Source organism: Drosophila melanogaster, chromosome X, assembly GCF_000001215.4.
Source record: "Drosophila melanogaster chromosome X".
Taxonomy (NCBI): Eukaryota; Metazoa; Arthropoda; class Insecta; order Diptera; family Drosophilidae; genus Drosophila; species Drosophila melanogaster.
The window spans coordinates 3,911,533-3,931,866 of record NC_004354.4 but is presented as its reverse complement, the minus strand read 5'-3'; the positions used below and the strand labels follow the sequence as shown (position 1 = coordinate 3,931,866).

General features: G+C 41.4%; 1 protein-coding gene across 4 annotated transcripts in view; it reads left to right on the top strand.

Annotated features, from left to right (window-relative positions):
* Window positions 1-1,288: 1,288 nt before the first annotated feature.
* The window catches only part of CG42541 (uncharacterized protein), a 39,082-nt gene continuing 20,036 nt past the window's right edge, over window positions 1,289-20,334 (top strand). For all 4 annotated transcript variants that reach the window (NM_001272295.1, NM_001272296.1, NM_001038740.3 and 1 more), the window contains exons 1-2: window positions 1,289-2,300; window positions 19,988-20,220. In NM_001272295.1, the coding sequence (NP_001259224.1) occupies window positions 20,092-20,220 (129 nt within the window). In that variant the 5' untranslated portion in view covers window positions 1,289-2,300; window positions 19,988-20,091. The remainder of the gene's footprint in view (window positions 2,301-19,987; window positions 20,221-20,334) is intronic.

Here is a 20,334-nt window from a genome sequence, read left to right as displayed (position 1 = left end):
ACCCATATATGTACATATATTCGTACTATATATAATATAGTATTATTTCGAATTATCGCATTTGTGTTGCCAACATTTTTCTCAGTGTGAAAAGGCGGCGGGTGGTGGCAGAACATGCTTTCCATTCACAAAAAGCATTCATTCACCTCGCCAAAGCAAAAAGAGTTGTGCCCCTCAGGATGTAAGGATGTGAGGATGTGGATAAGCACACGGATGTGGATGAGGGGCAGTTGGGAGTGAAACTGCGACAGCTCCACGCGCCTGCAAAGGTACATATTTGCATAAATAAGTAGACACACTCTCGGTTAATGAAGAACTTAATTCGCATCACAAACAGAAGTTTGTCGCCTTTTAATTGGGAAATGTTTCGGTTTTGAGGCTTTAAGGCAGGCGAATCGCAATTTCTTTCTAGGCAGCATATAAATGTGTTGAACGTCTTTGTATTTGGGGAAATTTCTTAATTAATTTATGGTTTCAATCTTTTTAAAGAGTCCTCTTAGAAATAGTTTGACATTTACGTGTGCCTTATATACATGGTAATTTACTAGTAGCAGCTCAAGATGAACAAATCAAAAAATGCTAAAAACGTGGAATTCTAAATTAAACTATATACATTTAAATTAGTGAAAAGCTCATCCGGCGATCAGCTTTGGTCTGCGATTGCTGGCTGGAAAGCTCACGGCTGGCGTCAACAAGTGGCTTTTCCACCGCTTTTCCACAACTTTTCCACCCCCACATCCGGATCCATGGAAGCCACCGCTTTTCTTAGCCGCGAACCAGGTCAGTGAGCCGCAAAGAAATGCTTTTGAGTGGGAGCTGCCAAGCTTTTCCGAGCCGCCCGGACTCGGCTTTTCCGATGCACAGCTCGCCGGGCCGAGGGAAAATGATTTAAATTCATCCGCTCAGCGGCGGCGGCTCCCAGTCATCGGCCGAAAGTGTTTGGAAACGGTTCGTTGGCATTCCGACAGGAGCATTTAGAGCCACAGCAGCCCCACCGCCTCCCAGTCGATTGGGCGCCAAAAAATCTGTTCTCCTTCGGCAGTTGCCCCAAAAATTCAAAAATATTCAAAATATCAAATTGGCGCCCAACAGAAGAAAAGACAGTGTATTGTGCGTTTACACTGCTGTGGTTTCTAAACCGTTTTCAATGTTTTTTTTTTTGTTTGCCGTGTTTGAAGTGCCAAGGAAGCGTTTTCAGTGCCTAATGCCGAGTGTTTTCCAAGTGCTTGCATTCAATCGAAATTATTGAATTTTTACATTTTTGTCTTGTTTTTTCCTGTTGCTGCAGTTAACATATCAGTTAAAACATATGTACTTACGAAAATATAAAGTGAATACCATCCGAATTGAAAGGAAATCTTGAAAATCGTTGTCAAATTTACAATCAGTGTTAAACAACGGAAGGAAGGAAATCCAGGCATTGAGAGGATTCTGAAATCAAAAACACATCTGAATTTAAGTTTACCATCATCTGAATTTAACTTAACATCAAGTAGCAAATATCAAATATATATAATCACTATAATAAATTACATATTTAGTGTGAATCGCATATTTAATCCCAAATCTATATATCTTAATCTTAATCAAAATCTGTACGATCAAGAGTGTCAAAAGCATAAATCTAAGAGTGCAATCAACTTGATTGAGACTAGAAAACCTATATCGAGCTATGTAATAATATCAAGATTTTAGACAAGTCTAAGTGAACACAAGTTTATTGTTCTGTACAATCTGTTTCTTAATACACCATAATCGAATATAACCGAATAGTCTTAACAAACCCATTGAGAAAAGCTATTGAAAGTACGCTGAATATTATTAAGAACACTAAGAACCATTGATATAAATGAACATACAAGAAGAGCTTAAAAATGCATCCCATACTTGATCGTTACTATAGCGATCGATATCAGATCAAGCTTATAACCCGATATTTGATCGAACTCCTTCGATTGCGAAAGAAAACAAAGCGCACTTCCGAATTATCGGAGTAAAGAACTGAACTGAAAAAAAAAAAAATAAAAATATAACAAGCCATCGTTTTTAAAACCCGGTTTCAAGACACCTCATAAAGAGTCCAAATTGAACCATATCGAACTCAAAACCGAACTTATGATATAAACTGTATTCCCGAAATTGAGAACATTGAAATCGCGGTCGCAGTTCGCTACATCAAACCGATGTAGTTCCATTGATGCTTTGCAACCGGAGCGCTCATTCCAAGCCGAATATATTCATCATGAGTGTCCAGGGCCGCCCAGGATATGTGATCACATAAGGACAACGCCAAGTCGCAGGTGAGAAGCCTTGGGACCAGTGACTCAAATTCAATTTCGTTGTCATTAAGTTGTTGGCACTGCCATTGCTGTGTTGTTGCTTTCGTTGTTATCGTTGTTATCATTATCATTATCATCGCTGTGTAGCTCTTACTTATGTCATTTGCAATTACAAATGCTATTGCGATTACAATTAATGATGAGTACATGAGCAAGTTGCGAACCCAAGGCAGGTATCCTCTGCCACAGCCGAGCCAGTCGAGCCAGTCTATCCAGTCGAGCGGGAAAAACAAGAAGGACACTTGAGGAAGCTGGCCTCTTAATGCCTTTTACTGCGCATTAGTGAGGCAAGTGCTTAGGACGTTGGCAGAATGGAGTACCGCACCACCCATCGGCAAGTTAGCGTCGCCACTAGTTGGGTGTCTTGTTTTCTACATTTTCGAGGTTTCGATTTAATTTGTTGATTAAAAATGCAGACCTTTCACCATTCACCCTTCACTATTCACCATTTGGCATACCCATTTGGATATTTGGCTACTTGGTTAGCTTGGATGCTGGATGCTTGGATGCTTGGATGTGCGAGTGTCCTTGTGTATCTGGCAGTTAATTAGAATTGCGTTGGCCCGGTTGACGGCTCCTTGTTTTGATTGTGCCAGACAGACGCTTAGACAACTCACGACTTGCCTACAATTTGGGCTTTTCTCCCCACACATGCTCGCGCCCCATCCAACCACTCCTGTGCTACGTACTACACTGAGCGAAATCAGCGCGGCCCGCTAGGATATCACACATTAAATTTATGTGAAAAACCTTTTAGTTGATACAATGTCGCTGTTTTTTTGGTTTTTTTTTTGTTTTTCTAATTTCAAGATGTGATAATGTGATTTAGCAGCTAAGTCTCTGCAGTTTTCCTCGGTGCCACGGCGCATATACAGTTTGGTAGGGCCGGAGGACATCGGTGTCCTTGCATTTGCCAAGAGGGTACCATCTGCCTGGTGGCCTCCCCTTATGCACATCCTTACCCCATTTTCCTTGGCGCTCGCTTGTCGCTTGTTTCTTCTTTGTCACGAGTAGATTTTTCATGGACTTGAAATTGTTGCCTTCGCCATCGTTTCGCCAGCGGAATAATATGAATTTGATTGTTGCTTGTTGCTATTTGCCTTTTCGCCTGGAAATTGGTTTGTAAGATACCATTTGGGCCAGAGCTTAAGTTACGTTACAATAATAATAACTATTCCAAAAACACATCAACTGCTCCACCTGCCATTTGTGTCTTTTGAAGTGTTTAGTTTTGTGCCGCACAAAAACAAAATCCACTGCACCCATCCACCGCTCGGTTTTTCCGCTGGGTATGCTGGCACTCCAGACCGCCGCAATGTATGCTACACTTTTGTTTTTGTTTTCCCCTTCGTTGTCATCTGCCCCGGGAAACTCGAAGCCCAAAGATGGGCGACGGGAACAAGAACCGACAGAAATATGAAAAAATGCCAAATGTAAACAAAATCAAAAATGCCGGCCATGTCCTTTGGCGTTTTGCTCCACATATTTTCTTTGTTGCTCCCACTAATATATACAAATATTTTGATGGCAGTGGGGATGAAACTGGCAGGCGGAGCCGACGACAATGCGACGGACGACAGTGGGTCTGTTCGAATCTGCTGGGCCTGGTAATTTAATTTTGCTCCAGTTCGCTTCCACTACCGATTTCGCTCTCGATTGTCCTGTTCCTGGTGGGCAGGACATTGCGAATAAAACACAAGTGTGGTGAACAAGTTGAGAATACGGCGAGGGGAGCTGCTAATAAAAATCAAAGCTGACATGTCTGAGCCTGCTCTTAGATTGAATTCACTTAAAACGCTTTCTTTTTGACGATCCCAGGGCATTTTTTTTTTTTTTTGCTTTTGGCTCTCATCCGGCTTCAGATGTTTTTAACAACAATTTAAAAATCCCGTCGGTCCCGCAAAAAGACTAGACTAGATTTTTGGGGAGCTAACTAGTTACATACATACATATATTCGCACCCTGATATCCGATTTCGCTAGATATTAACCACCGCCATTCACCTGGAATTCACTTTTTCATTTCGTTGCCAATTGGCATACGTACATACATACATATGTGTAATATCGCTACATCTTCTTATTGTAACTCTTACTGTGGTTATTCCGATACATATTCCATTTCCCCAAATCAATTTTAATATTCACTTCAGTTGCATGCGGTTTATACTCTCGGGTTTTATTTTTTCACCCACTTTAACGCTGGGTTTCGTTTTTTATGTTAGCCGACCACCATTTTGCTTGTTTGCTGTTTGTTTGTTTGTTGGTTTTTCATTATTTATTTATAACTGAAATTTAAAAGCTGTTGTTAATGCCGACGATGCGGCCTTTTGTTGTTGTTGCCGCCGTTGTTTTTCCCGATTATTTTTATTCATACATATATGTGGCATATCTGGATTATATATATGAATGTTCATACATATATTTTTTGGACTTATTTTGGAGCTGAAGTTCCAGTTTGTTTGTTTGTTTGTTTGTTTTGCTTATTTGATGTCCAGTTACGCTAACGCTTTCACTTTCCGTCTCTCTTCCCCATTTAAAGCTTATTCCTTTATCCTTCCCTCGATTTCCATTTCCGTTTCCGTTTCCATCCCGCTATTTCCCCCTTTTTATCGTTATGTGATTTAAGTGGCCACGTTTCACTTATTGCAATTTGATTTGAGTGGAGGAAGGATGTGTTTGTTAAATACATGCGCCTTTTTTAAAGGCTGTAACCTCTTGAAGTTTTCAGCAATCAATGCCAATTTCTTGCTGCAAGGACGTGAATTCCAGAAATCTGGCAAACCGGATTTTTACCTTATATGCCATTCCGCGAAATTGAGATGCCCAACAATCCCGCCCAGAATTTCCTGACTTTCGGAATGCCGAATCAAGTTCCCGCCCCCAATCCGCCTCCTCCATCGATTGACCAACAAAGGGGGCTTAAAAAATTTTTTTTTTTGCCGAAAACAACAAAACAAAAAAACGCGGCATTGGCCAAAGTTCTGGAAACAACGGTTGGTAAAATGGGGATTCGCGGATATGTACACATCACATGGTCGTAAAGCATGAAGCCCTCTTTCAGTTGAGTTGTTTGTTTGCCTGCCTTTTTTGGGGGCGTTTTCGGCGATAAAGCGATCAATCTGATTGAAGTTTATTAGGAGACTATCGTTGGCGATAGGGATTCTAATTGAATGGTTGAACTGATTATGGAAATATGTATTTATATTAGGAAGTGACTCATTCGTGGCCCAGTCAATAATGCGTTTATCTCTACTTACTGCACGTTCGATACGTTGATTTTCGGTATGGATTTTTGCTTAGAAGCACCCAACGGCCAAGTCAACAAGTTTACAATTCACATTGAAAGTGCTTGGGGGGAAAAATCAACAAAAAGCGTGCACTCAAATTTCATTTGGTCATAGAGTCAATAAACAACTCGGACTTAAGTTTCTCGCATCTGCATGGCCCGGCCCAAATGAAAACTTTAAGGACTAGTTTAAAGGAGTTCCAAAGAAGGCCAAAAAAGTGACGTCCTTTTTTTTTTTAACTTTTGCTTGTTTTTGGCAGCTGTGCAATCGCATTAAAAGTCTTCGCCCACTGGCAAAATGAAAAATTGCTCACATTCGCATATGAAAAAGTACTACGCGAAACATGCTGAATTTCCTTTACACGGCAAGATGAGTATGAGTTTTCGTTTCGAATCAATGCGAATTAACTAACTAGTATGTAACTTGAATGAAAATTATTTAGAACAAAGCGTGGCTTAGTATTGTGTAGACACAGTATTCACAGGGCATTCAAGTGATGAAATTAAATTCAAATTTCGATTTTCCCCCGTGTATATGTACATACGTATTGTTTTTGTGTGTACTGCGTATCTGTCTTGTGTTTGAAAATTCATTCTGCTTGACGCTTCTCTTTGGCCCTGTGAAATGTCGAAAAGCTGTTGGTGTTGGTAAAGAAAAAAATAAAATAAATCGAGACAAAAATGGGAGCCGTTGGGAGGAACATATGTGTTTTATATGCTAATGCGTTTAAAATCATTCAAATCGTGTCTATATCATATACCGCACATCGCATATAAACTGAAAACTTTGCAAACTGCCGCTCGCCCCTGGAAAATGTGCAAATGGCAGTCAAATTTGATCGTCGTCCTTGCCGCCGACAGTGTGTATAAATATTTATGGTTCGCACTGTATTACTTCATAAACAAGTGTGCGATTTGCAAGACAAACAAAATTGTGCGTACAAATCAGTGCGTATGAATTTCCGAATGCCCAGAATGCAGCCAGGATAAATGAAAATTCCAATATCGTTTGGATTATTCGAATGGGAAATAAACGAAAGATGTGCTTTAAGGAATATATAAATCTTGTTCGCAGTCAAATCGAAATAAGGACACACCGTGCGAGGTCATTAAAAGCGACGACCGACAGAAACCGCTTGCTGAAAAACATTTCGTTCGAATAGCCGAGCAATGTGAAATAAGATAAATGAGCCAATTTGACTTGGCGTGCGTGTCCCAGCCACAATAACAAATAACGAAATACCAAATGCCAGAACCACCCACAAGCCCACACCTTTGCCCACACACCTGGCGGCTCCTTCCGACGGTTTTGGCCGCCTAATAGGCCAATCCATATGCAGCCAAGTCAGGCGTCGAAAAAGGCGGATTCAGTTTGTCAATCACAGCGCGTAAAGCGAATTTTTGACTCGGATTTATTTATTTATTTATATATATATATATATATATATTTTCCTCGTTTTTCGTTTCGTGCGCGCATGGAAATCTCTAAATTGGTATTTTTGTGTAATAATTGATTTTGAAGAATTGATCGAAAGAGATTATCCCCTCCTTTCGATAAGTGCCACGCTGACATCGACGGGGAAAAAATGTAGATGGCTGCGTCTAATATCATCATTGAGTTTTGAATTTCTTGATTTGAATTTCTTGACTTAAATTTATCTCGCTTTACTGTCAATCAGTTTCTAAAGCTGCTCGTGTACGAGTAGTTCCTGTATTGAGTTATTAAGTTATTAATTTACCATGGATCTAGTTCTAGCCTTTATGCACAATTGAGTTTCCTGTTGTTATTGCAAGGACCTAAGGACCTCCTGTTTTTTCGGCACAGGATTTTGTGAAGCGTGTACTCAGCTTGTTGTTATTTGCCTGTCCGTCGAGCTAGCGCGTTCATGTGTGCTGTTACAGAGCGTTTGCCACCAGGTTACTAACATTTTCAGCCATTTTCCACGGCTATTTTCCACCTAGCACCACCGTCTGCAGAAATGAAAAAAATCAAGTAATAGAGAAAAAATGCAACTCAACTTGAGTCGAGTCGAGTCGAGTCAAAAAGCCATTAAGGCGTCGAAGTCAATGCACTCGAACGTGGGGCCAGGTTTTCCATCAGAGGCCAAGTGGCTAGGTGGGCTTTCCCCGAGGCGGTGGTTGGGTGGTAACGCGAAGTCCCTGGATATTTATTGACATTTAAATGGACTAGCAGGTAGCCGGTAGTAGCTAGTAGCCGGTAGCAGGGGTGTGTGCTATAAAATTGAAAGATTTCCAGCTAGTTCATGCCTTCTTGCTGCCGCTTCCTGTTGCTATTGATCTAATATTTATGGATTAATCAATCATAAAATTAAGCCCCGGGCCAGTTGAAGGTACCTACCCGCTGTGGCATCCGGCCATTTCCCGGCCATCGTTCGTTGTTCATAATTAATCGATGGCCAACGGAGCGTATACTTAATAGGCTCAATCAACAAACATTTCGATTTTTGCCGCCCGCTGATACAATTGAAAATGCCATTGCTGATCGGCGATAAGGGCGTTCAGCAAGCAGCGCTTAAATTAAACCCACTTAAATCCAACGCCCCCGCATTGTCAAACTAATTATGAAGGACTCGGTCCTTCACATCAGCTTCCACTTCCATGTAACTTTGTTTCCCCATTACCGAATCTTGGAGCCCCCGCGAAGTGAAAGCCCTTGGGAACATGGCTTCCAACGGCATTTCTTCACTGCGGGAAAACTCCATCTTAATTGTGATGTACAATTGTGTTGCGTGTTTCCAAGACCTTGGGACTTGGCCAAAAGTCAATCACAATATGTTCCTATTCTGGTTACTACTTACAAATTTAATTGTTTTTCTATAGTTGTTGGAAAAGAGTTTTTAAAAGCATAATCCCCAATTTGGTAGTGTACGGTGGAACCACTCGAGCGATTCGATCAGGCATTTTTTGTGCATAGTATGTATGTATGTATATCTTATCTTTTGGCAGCCAGGCAGGCATTTTATCTAAACCAGAAACTCGAGTGCTCAATGGGAGTGTGGGTTTGAGGTCCATTGGGGTTGTGGGGATGTGGGTGACACATGTAACCTCTCCAGCGACTCGAACTCCAGGTTTTAGTTGCCGGAAACACAACAAAACTCGCGCAACTCGAGAGGAAAATGGAGTACTGAATGCGAGGTAGGGGTTTTCGGTTAGACACCCACTACCCACCACCCACCACCCACACTCCCCCCCTTTTGAGTTAAGTGGCTTCCAGCTGGGGGATAAAGTGGTTGGTTGTAAGGCCAATATTTGCTCCGGGCAAATATGAGTACACGGTTCGACTAATTACGCGCTAGCAGACACCCTTACTCTCTTCCCCTCATCCCCTCTTCCCATCACCAACCAACCACCCCCTACAAAATGGTAACTACCAAAAATTCATACACAGAAAATGGGGCCTAAAAATATCAGAATGACTCATGGAATACGTCGGTATTTTTTGGGGCCATCGTAATCAGTCTGTTTGAATCAGGTTGATGGAAAATGTTTCGTATTTTGAAACTGTATTTTGCGTATTTGCCTATTTGCGTGGGTTCCGGTTAATAGTTATTCACTGGACATCCGAGGTGTGAAAACCATTGCAAATCATCAGTCAGTGCGATTTGGTCTCTGTGATCAACCCTTTGCGAGCTGTCAACATTGGCTGTGAACTCAGTTGATAAATGCCATTTGTGCCTCAATTAAAATCATTTTAACACCTGTTACACAGATTGGCGATGACATTTCGGCGGGGGATTCGCTGTAAATTGAAATATGAATGTGACAGGTAGCGATTTTACAAGTTCGTGTGCCCAATCGAAGCGAAGTGCGAAAACGTGTAGGTAAGAAAATGAATATCCTGTGACAGCCAACGGCAGCGAAGTGGAAAATGTGTTAAAAAAAAAACAAAAATTGTATCGAAAACTCTAATGAAGTGCAAAGGTGCCAAGGTAGAGATAGTCGGATAGAAATAATTGTCGATGGTCTATGGCAGAAAAACCGAAAGCGAAAAAAAAACGTTGTGTTCGTGGGAATTTTTATAATTACAAATTGTTTATCTGTCAGTGGCAGGCATTTGCTAGTTCCGAAAAACCAGCACATTCGTTGTATAATTATTAATTTCAATTATTACGAAAATAACTCAATCGTGGCCCGGCTCAACCAATATGACATGTGTGTATGGTTTTATGTGGAAAATGAAAACCACTTCCATTCCATTGGAAACAAACATTTTTGAGTGACAACTTTGGCTAGGCACGCAACGAAAATGTGATTAAAATCATGGCTACTTCTATTGTATATGTATGTACATTGCTGATTTCGGTATTATTCACGCTCTTTTGTTTACTCTGATTACACACCACAAAATCCGCCTCGCATTTCGATTCGGCAGGACTCACCGAATTTTAATAGAGGCCTATTTAAATTCCACCGTCCATCTGTCTGATATTTACAATTCCGCCCGGGGTGGTGGCAGCTTTCACAAAAGCGTCTAAACTAATCAACAGGAGCAGCTTGTTTGTTGCCCTGCCTGCCAACTGAATTAAATATGAGTGTGGGTGCATAAATTGCAAACCAAATGAAAAGGCAGCATTCACATTATCTTTTTTTTTTGTTTTTTTTTTTCATTTTTGCGGCTAAGCTCTCTTCACTTGGGACTCCATTTGCAGCTTCATTTCATCCGAGCCACCTTGTACACAAACACACACACACACGGGAAATATCGATTTAATGTAATTAAGGTAAAGCAGCACTATAATAAAAATGTGTCGCCGGCAGCACGCACCCAGATACATCAGCCGCCATACTTAACCGTCTTGTCGACGACGAGGACGTGGAAAGACGCGGTTCCACGTCCTCGTCGTCCTGCGGCAGCCGAATAAAAATCAATAATTAAAGTTACTTCCTCGCAGCTGTTGATATTGTGACGGGCTTAGTCCTTAAAGCCGAATCAATGAGAAAAACGGGAGTTGGGTAGAGGGAGCAACCCTAACTCGAACCGATTACAGCGATAACGATAGATTCCTTGACATTTTCTAATGACACTTTTTGTGCGTGCAAAAGTACAGTTGCGCCAAAAGCAATAAGCTGCGGAAAAAAATGCAGCTTCAGCTTAAAGGCGCTTAACAATGCAGTTTTTGCCAAAACTAATGCTTTATACATTTTTTCTGTTTGTTTAATTGAGGGGCGTAAAACTTTTCTGACTAATTATTGATTCCATAAATGTTTCAGCGCTCTCTAGTCGCTTTCCGCATGCATGCTATCCACTTTGCAGACTTGCAAATGTAAATTGACAAAGTACAAGCCACTTGTCTCGGCAATAAGACTTGCACTTCACAATATAATACTTCTCTGCCTTGCGATGTGGTATTGTAAATTGGCAAATTTCACGTCAAGGGTTTTGACGGAAAGTTCCTGCTAATAATCAGTTTGCTCTGAAGTGTCACTGCACATTTTGGCTAAGTGCGGATATATGTTTTTGGCCGGTTTAGCAAAACCAAGGAGGCTGAGCGACTACCACATGGTCCAAACAATGACCAACTACACAGCGCAATAAATCATAATTCGTTAATCTCACTGGTCCTTCAATATGCTATCCCTGTGATTTAAACCAACTGTACTCGCTCTCTAACCAAACAAAGGGAAGAACAAAACCAAAAAAAAAAAAGAAAACCCCGTAGGCGTCGCATTGGTCTAGTTTAATGGTGATTAATGATCCAATTTTTTGACAGCAGGGACAGCAGGAGCGAGTGAAAAACAAGCTAAAATAAAAGTGTAATAATGTTTAATGTGTGTCATGCAAAGTAATAATACAAAATCATTTTGCGTCCCGAAAGCAACCAATCAAAACGAGGACTAATGGTCTCATTTCTGTGATACATATTTTCCTTTCCATATACATATATGTATATACTTGTACTACCAAATGTCTGCAGACTATCTCTGTTGTTAAAGGTATTAGAGTTACATACGTAATTTATCTTTCAATTTGAATGAAGAAAATTAATATTAAATGTTCGTTGGAATATTGATTTAAAATGCATTTGAGCATATACCCTGGAAATTTGCTACCCTTTGCGAAAAGGTTCACTTTTTTTTTTAACAATTGAGCGGACCCTCCAAGTATGTATACAGTTGGCGGACCCTCAAGGGCTGAATCATTTGCATGAACCGTTTCCGGCTGCTCTCGTTGGTCCTTATGGATTTTGCCAGTGTCAGTGTCCCGGGCTCAACGTACTTGGCGGATCAAAGCGGCACCAGGAAGACAGCCATCTGCCGCATCCTTGGCTTCGTACCGGCAATGGTGGGACACAATGTTGAGCACCTGGAGGCGCATTGCGGCTAAGTTGATTCGAAGGAGCGAGGCTTTGTTGCCGCATTCCCGTTCCTCTTCGGCCGACCCTCGGCTTCCATTTCCCATTTCCCCGCTCGAAAGGAAAGCGTCCAGGCGAGCTGTCGGCATTATTCGTCGCCCATCTTCTACACCAAAGAAAAAACCTTTTTCTAAAATCTCTGGTCTAGTTTTGCAAACAAAAATAATTATGTGTGAAAGGCTTGGACTTTATTGCCAATCTTTTGGGTTTTTTTTTTTGGTACGATGTACTTGTTGTGTAGTTTTTAAATAATTACTATGACTCTCCCTAATGCATATGCATTTTTCCACAGATATCTGATTTTTTTTTAAGTGCACTCTGGGGAAATGTGCACGAAATTGTTGCGTGCAATAAAAGTAAACCGGGAGTCGGAGCTAAAATGCAACGTGGCTGATGTTGCTGGTATTTAAATGCCGTTGGGGTGGCTTTGGGTGGCAGTGGATGGTGACTGGCGGAAAGTGGGCGGAGAATGTGGGTGGCAAAGTGTACAAATGAAGTGGCACGCCAGCCTGACAGTCGCTTGAAATGTTTCACCTACCTACCTACTGCAGTCCGCAGTCCGCAGTCCTCTGGTCCCCCCAAAAATCCTCACGCAGTTGGCACTTCAACTGGTGCACTTCATTATGTGAAATTAATTTTAATTAAAAATATCTCAAGCCTTCGAAGTGAGCGTGGTGGTGGTGGGCTTAGAAGAAATTTAGAAATTCGAAATATATTAGACCTACATATACTAATCTGTGTGACACCTTGATTGTTGTAAAACGTTCCTAGAAGTTAGTGTTTCCTGTTTCCCATTTGAAGCTTATTGGCTAGTAACTGCGCAAATGAATAAAACTATCCGTTTTTTTTGGAACATCGCCTGGCGCTGGTTTGGTTGCTTGCGAATAAATAAAATTCCCCTTTTTGCATAGAAATTGGCGGCGGGAACGTCGCGATAATGATCCAGCCAGCAAGTTGACAGTGATGAAGCCCCCGGGTGACAGGTTTTGGCTTTTGGCTGGGGCGCCAATGGCCTGACAGATGCCTGACAACTGATTACACACCCCATTCGTGGCCAACCCGCTGGGCGGATGGGCATACCGCAGAGGCTATAGACTCAGCCCGCTCCCGCTCCCGCTCTCAATCCCAATCGCAATACCAGTTTCGTTCCCATTCCCATCGGCGAACTTCTCAGCCGGATTGAAGGGAATACGAAATGCATGGGGATAAATTTTGCAATCAACACTTTGGTTGGCTTTTGTGTTCGCCGTCGCTCTTTTGGATTATTCAATGTGCTTGGCAGTCAATCAACCGTGTCTCGAATGCATTAAGATGGCGAAAAGAGAAAGATTTCCCCGGCGAACTGGTATACATTGCAATCTGATCCAGTCGGTCAGTTCGCCGTGATTTATCGGCATGGGGTTCCCCGATTTCAATGTTGCCCCAAACTACGCTGCACTACACTGCACAACACTACGCTGCACTACACGACACTACACCACACTCTGCTTGTTACCTATTCTTCTATTGTTTAGCTGCAACTATACTTCGTTACGCGTTGGGATTGCATTGTTTGCAGTTCAAATTTTAGCAACAGGTACTAAGAAAGATGAAATGTGTAGTTAACTAACAATTTAATGGGTAATATAGGGATTCTAGAAGTCGCAATTAAAGTGCTGTCCGGCCAACCAATTAACGACCCGCGAAGCCATTGAAGCTGCACGGCAAACTATTTATCATCCCTCACTGGCTTTTCATGTGTTTCACGCCCGTCCATGTGTTCAATTACATCCAGAGGCATCTTAATGCGCCCCATCCAAACCGAAGTGTCTGTAGCGGAATCAATTAATATCGGCAATGGGCTCCAATTAGCGTCTGATTAATTGGAATTGAATGGCAGAGTGGAAAGTGATTTTGAGATGCTTTAGCAATAGAGAAGATGCACTTCTCAGAAGGCGAACTTCCGTGGCTTGAAGTGGGACTTTATTGCTATATGTACACATATTCACCTTTATGTTCTTTAACTTACGTACGTAGGCAAATAACCTATAAGATTCGAATGAGAGATTTGCTTCCGGTTATATGTAACTACGTCCGTTGTACTTCTATTTCTAGCCTCGGTGACCCACTTGGGGCTGTCGGGACAATATATCGGGGTCACCAACAGTGAAGGCAATAATAGGAGCCATAAAACGGAAGCATCCGTAAATAAATGCGAGTCAAAGTATCTACTTCCTGGCCAATCGGTTGCATTATATTGTAGTTTAATTTGCGAATTTATTTGCTCCGTTTTGCATATTTCTGATAGTCTCATTATAATGGCCCCTATTTGATTTATTGCATTCGATCCGGGGAATTCGGTGCCTCTTTTTGTTTATCCTTTGTTCAAGAGGAGAAAAGCAATGGTATTGTTTGGCCTTTTTGCACAATGGCAAATGGAATTGTAAAGTTGCAGCAAAAGTTGTAAATTGCAATAAAATAAAAAGCGTAACAAATGAAAGCTGTATCTTCGAGCGAAATCATTTCTGTTATTTCTAATGAAAACCCCGAAATATGCTACCAACTAATATGGCTGATTGAATTCAGTTAACATGCATATTTGTAACATGAACGCGAAAATTGCCTTTACGTTAAAAATAGCAATGGGTCGCAAAAGAGAATCATTCAAACGTCATTTGGTCAGAGTCAACATTATGCTCGGATCACAGTTATTACGTACTCCTTTGATTTCGGTTCATGCATAAAACGGGCCCGAGTCTTTGACACAATTTCCATACCATTGGACTGTGGCAAACTTAATATGTCCTGAATCCACATATTTGTTCAAAATGGCTATCCCAGTTGCCCAACTTGGCATTGAAACCGTTCGCAGACTGTTTATTTACTCATCTCGATTTGTGGGCACCAAAAGTTAACCTATGCTCATGCATTTGCTTTGGCTCGACTCAAATCTCAAATGTTATGGCATAAAAGGTTCGTTGATTGCCCAGTTGGCTGCAGGCCAGTGCCAGTACCATCTACCGAACATCTGGATTATGTGGGTGGGTTAAGGATACGAAGTCCTGAATACCAACCGAGAAATCAGTGGAAGGTGAAAGCCAAACTTTCACTGCCCGGTGGCTGTTGTCATAAAACTTTATCCCTGTCATTACAAACGCCTTAACAGCTAGATCAACATGCCGCAAGTGGCCTTCTCACTGGATAAATATCCAGCATCCAGCATCCAGCATCCAGTATCCAGCTCCCAGTTCCCAGTTCCCAGCTTCGAGCTCTTTGTCTCAGTCGAATGACGAGCAAATGTAAAAGGAGGAAACAAATTCATAGAAAAGCTCAAGCGTGCGAGGGGCAGCACTCTGAGAAATGCAATAGTTTATGTGGCTTTCAAGTGATCACCAGTGATATACAATAAATTTCAAAATCGGAAATAAAATATTGTAGATGAAGTATTATATGTTATGATGATGATGCTTTATAGTTCGGTAGTTAAGCCCCAATGATGTTTCTGAATTGATTTGTATGTATATTAATGACAGATTTTCTTTGTAAAAAATCATTCGATTTTTCCTTGTGTATGGCATTTCCCTGGGAAAATGTGTGCGTAGTGCCTCTTGCTGGTTTTCTGTTATTCTTTTCTCCTTCATAATTTTTACCCTGTTTTTCCTTTTCGGTAGACGGTAGATGTGAAATAGCTGGGGGGAAGAGGTTTTGCTTAAACATTTATAAGGTTCAGACCCCTGCTGTCCGCTCCCTTTGCCCCATTCATTCATTTCATTCATTCCGATGGAGCCCATTCATTTTCCTTACACTTTCCCGCACCTTGTCCACTTTCCCGCCATGTGTTGTAGTTGTGCAAATCCAATTTCATGCGCCTTCTTATTTATTTCTGGTTCCCTTTGGCCAGTTTTATGTTTTGTGTTAGTTTGTTGCCCAGCGCAACGTCCAATGTCCAAGTACCACTCCACGTCCAGTTGCCCTTTTTTTTTTGGCTTTTTTTTTGTATTTTTTCCCCCACTCGAAGACGTTTCTTTGCGACCTCTCGTTTTTGGGTCAGCTAGGTATAAATTATCAGCGTCCGATGGGATCGTTCCATCAAAGAACTCGGATACTGTCGCGACCTATGCAAACAATCAGCGGAAAAGTTTCGATTCCGAAAATTAGAGGTTAAAGTGGGGTTTTGGGTTCGTACAAAAGTCAAGGGATCTTTTGAGAAACGCTGCAAATTACAAAAATTTATGTAACATTAAAGGACATTTTTTACAATGCATATACTGAATCTCTGCTTTTCGAAATAATTATTTTAACTTCTCACCCAACTGCGACATTTTTGTTTGTTGAAAAATGAAACGCGAATCGATTGTCACAGTATTGTCAGTATTTTACCAGTGCACGAGATTAAAAATGAAAAGTTGACAAACCTCTAGTGTTGTGTATACACACTCACAGTCTTCAGTATTCAAGTGCTGGGAAATGGTTGGAATTCGAAAGGGAAAAATGGAAAAAAAAGGTGGTTTATTTGCCACTAGAATTGATTGGCAAACCGTGAAATTATTTAGGGAAATGAATATTTAAGCAGCTGCAGTCGAATGTGTCAATGAACTGCTGGCCTGTCACTGGCTACATATAAACTTTATAAGTATATTTGACTTTTAAACCACGTGCAATGAATGGTTCAGTTTTTCACTACGCAAATCTTGAAGCTTGCAACTAGCTTGAACCAAAGATGTTGCAGCGACCGCTTTTGATGATATTTTGCAGTTTAATATCAATAAACGATATGTGTTATGTATATGGCAGTTTTAAAGTTATGCTGCACTTGCATTGACCTTAGTTACAGGTCCTTAGCCAACCGCAAGAACCTAGTTTCATTCGGGGCTGGCACTTAACCTCCAGAAAGCCAGGCGGCTGCAACATCTTCTTGGCCCCGTACCTATGCCATCGTTTCATATTACTGCCCTTGTTCTAGGAGCCCTCAATTGGTTCGCTTCTCACGCTGCTCCCCATTCTGCAACCCCTTTTCGACCCTTTTACACATATTTTGACCCCCCTCTTTGGCCGCAGGCTGTGGTTCATTTGCCGTTTCGTAGCCTACCTATTTGGGCAGGCCATAAATTTATGAACAAACTCGAGTCCTCGTATGCGCATCATACAACTGGGTTTCAGCCAGTGTAATATAATTGTCTTTGGTTTTGCTATATTCCGGCGATTGTATATTAAACATGAATTAAACCTCAGGCAACTGCATATGTACATATACGTATCTTAGAGTCAATGCAGAAACTGAAGTAAGTAACGCTTGTATTTAATCAGGAATTCAACTTATACTTTATACTTTTAACAAGATTTCACTAATATGGTAACCGCGACTGTGCGCCTAACCAAAATGATGGATAGGCGAGACAAGGGAAGTGCGTTTGCTACCGAAATTGGGGCACGTTGCCGTTTTGGCTCGATAAACGCCTTCAACTTCACGTTCCCTTAAAATACATATGCACATACATATACATACATACATATATGACTGAATAAACCATAAGACAGAGAATAATATGCTGCTGCCAGCAGAAATCTCAATTCAGAAGCCTTCTCCTTCGTTTGAGGGAATTTACAATTTACATACGGTTTGCTAATTAAAAAGGCTGCAGGGATGTGGAATCTTGGGATATGGATACTAGGCCACCGAGACAGGACGGGACGGCACTGCATTTGAGGTATGCTCATATTTTTTCAAAACGCTGTCCTTGTTTCCGACAATCATTTGAGGACACTAAACGCTTTTGCAAAAACCCTAGCCTATACCCTTATTACATTTTTTTTTTTTGCCACACAGAGACGAATAATTTGTATAACCAATGGGTGTAAAATATACAACAACTTACATACGTTCCACATATGTAGGATTATTCAAAGTGTCGATCGATAGTAGTTTAAAGTTTTCGTTGGATTTCTGATAGTGTGCACTCAAGCTGGACGATATTTCTCTCTGTGCACCCACCTACACTCCCCCAAAGAGCCATTCACTGTGTCCGCAGCTTTTTAATAAGCCCGACGCGAGAGTCTGGGCCAGGTTCCCACTTGACATGGTTGAGCTGGGGACTTGACGAAAGAGGCTAACTTTTTTCTCCTTGTTTTGCAGCCCAGTATGAGCGAATAAAAAAGAAAAAAAAAAACAAAAAGAAGACCGAATAAAAAAGCAAAAATTGAAGGGAAATGGGGGCTGCTTTGCTTCCGCTGACGCCTCGCAAATTGCCAAAGGGCGGTTCTTCCGCGGGGTTTGTTGGGTTGTTGGGTTTGACCCACCCCACCGACCATTAAAAACTTTTCCCACTGCAAATTGGCAGCAAATTCGAGCTGCAGTGGAAAATTAGAGGGCATTATGGTTATTCGTTATTACTACAGCCCGTCAGCGGTTAGATCAAACGCTTTCGTAAAGCGGATTAAGTTAGGAAATCCCCTCATTAGGCGAGCGCATACTTTCACCCAAACACTCGAAATAATTTTGAAATTTCACGATATTCCACCTGACAACTTTGTAGTTATGTGATCAATTATTAACGCTTCGTTTTAGATATTTATTTGATTTTTATTTGTAACATACTCCGCATCACCTGGCACTGCACTTTTTCAAGTGTGTTTGCATTGGAGCCGAGTAACTTGTTGGCTTGCAATTAATCGGTATCCGCGACCAATGACCCCATCGTGGTCGGGTATCTTGGGCTTGGCACTCCAGTCTAGACGGCACTGGCCACGCCCACAGCGCCAGCGAAGCATAATGGTCACGCCCCTAGAACAAAGGCGACTTGTTGAGTCAGTCGATGTGCAATTGAATAGCGGAACTAACTCAATTCTCAAAGCAACTAACTGGCAGTGAAACTAACAAAATGGTTAAATTTCGACTTTGCCTGCGTTTTTACTCTTTAAAACTACGAAATTCGGAGGCGCGTTGAAATGGGCTAAACGAATTTGGCAAAAGTTTCAAAGTGACAATGTTTTTGTTTCCTCATTTTTTTTTGTGGGACGCACATCTGCACCTCATTTACATGGCAGACGGAATACTTTTTTGGTTTTGGACAGTAGAGGCGGCGGGTTTAGTCCATTTGCAAAGCATAAAAGTTGAATAAGTCGTTCAGCGTCCAGTTCGGCAAAAAAAAAAAAAAAAAAAGCCGCCATTAAATAAGTTTTTGTTCCCTGCTTTTTCGTAAAGTTCTCGTGATGGGGGTATATATCTGTTCCGGGGTGAATATATATTATGTATACACACATTGGAGTGACACCTCCAACGTCAACAACTTGAACATCAGTTTTGCGAGACGCGGCGGTCTGATAACTTTTCAAATTTAGCCGCTCGGAAAAAGAGTGTGAAGAGGCCGCGGAGGAAAAGCCCAAGATGAAGTGGAAGTTGAATGGGGAGTTGGGTGGGTTGGGTTGCGATGGGGCGAAGGGGTGCCCAAAAAGTATGCTAAGTATATCGACGGTGCTATACCACCACCGCCCATTTCCCATTTTCCACCCGCTTACTTACCCTTGAGTTGCGCTTGAAAGAAGTTCGCTTTCAATTAAGGTTCAACAACTGGGGAAACTTGTGTGTTGGCCTTAATCTAAATCTCGAAGACCGACCCTATAAACGGTATGGAGTATGGATTGCGACTGCTGAATGATTGTTTGTACAAAAGGAACAGAGTTTTATTTATTTGCGGGTAGTATTGTGGTTTTGAAACCTGCGAGGATTAACAATATATATGCGGCATATTTCCATTTGAATAGGAATAATTCTAAGCTGCACATTCGCTAGAATAGGCCTGCATTTGCATGAGGAATTTCCTTAGGTTTCACAGATCTCTGGGCTGCGATGAATTAAAAAAGTTTTGAATTAACATTTATTTTATTTATTATAAGTTGTCCACTACCTATCGCTTTCGCTTTCGCTGTCCCACTCTAACCTTGATGCCTGTTCTCTTCTTGCATGTTACTTGGTTTGCGATGACGACGGATCAAAAAAAAAAAAAAAAGTTGTTCATAAAAGAAAAAATTGAAGAAAAAAACAGAGGGATAGAGTGAGAAGGAGAAAGAAAAAATATATAAAAAAATAAATTGAGCAGAGTTGTTGACGCGACATGGATACCAAGTTGGAGGCACGTGGCCAGTTTCCGGCCTCGTTTCCGGACACATTCAAGAACTTCTTTGCCATGATGAACGAAGACGAGGATCATGTGGGTCTCTTTGCCAATCTGCTGGAGGATAAGGTAGCCCGCGACCCATGTCCACAACTTTTCGTACGACTTTACGACAGCGCACATGTCCTGGCATATTGCAATTGCATATTAATCATTTCCCTTTCCCTCCTTTCGTTTGTTTTT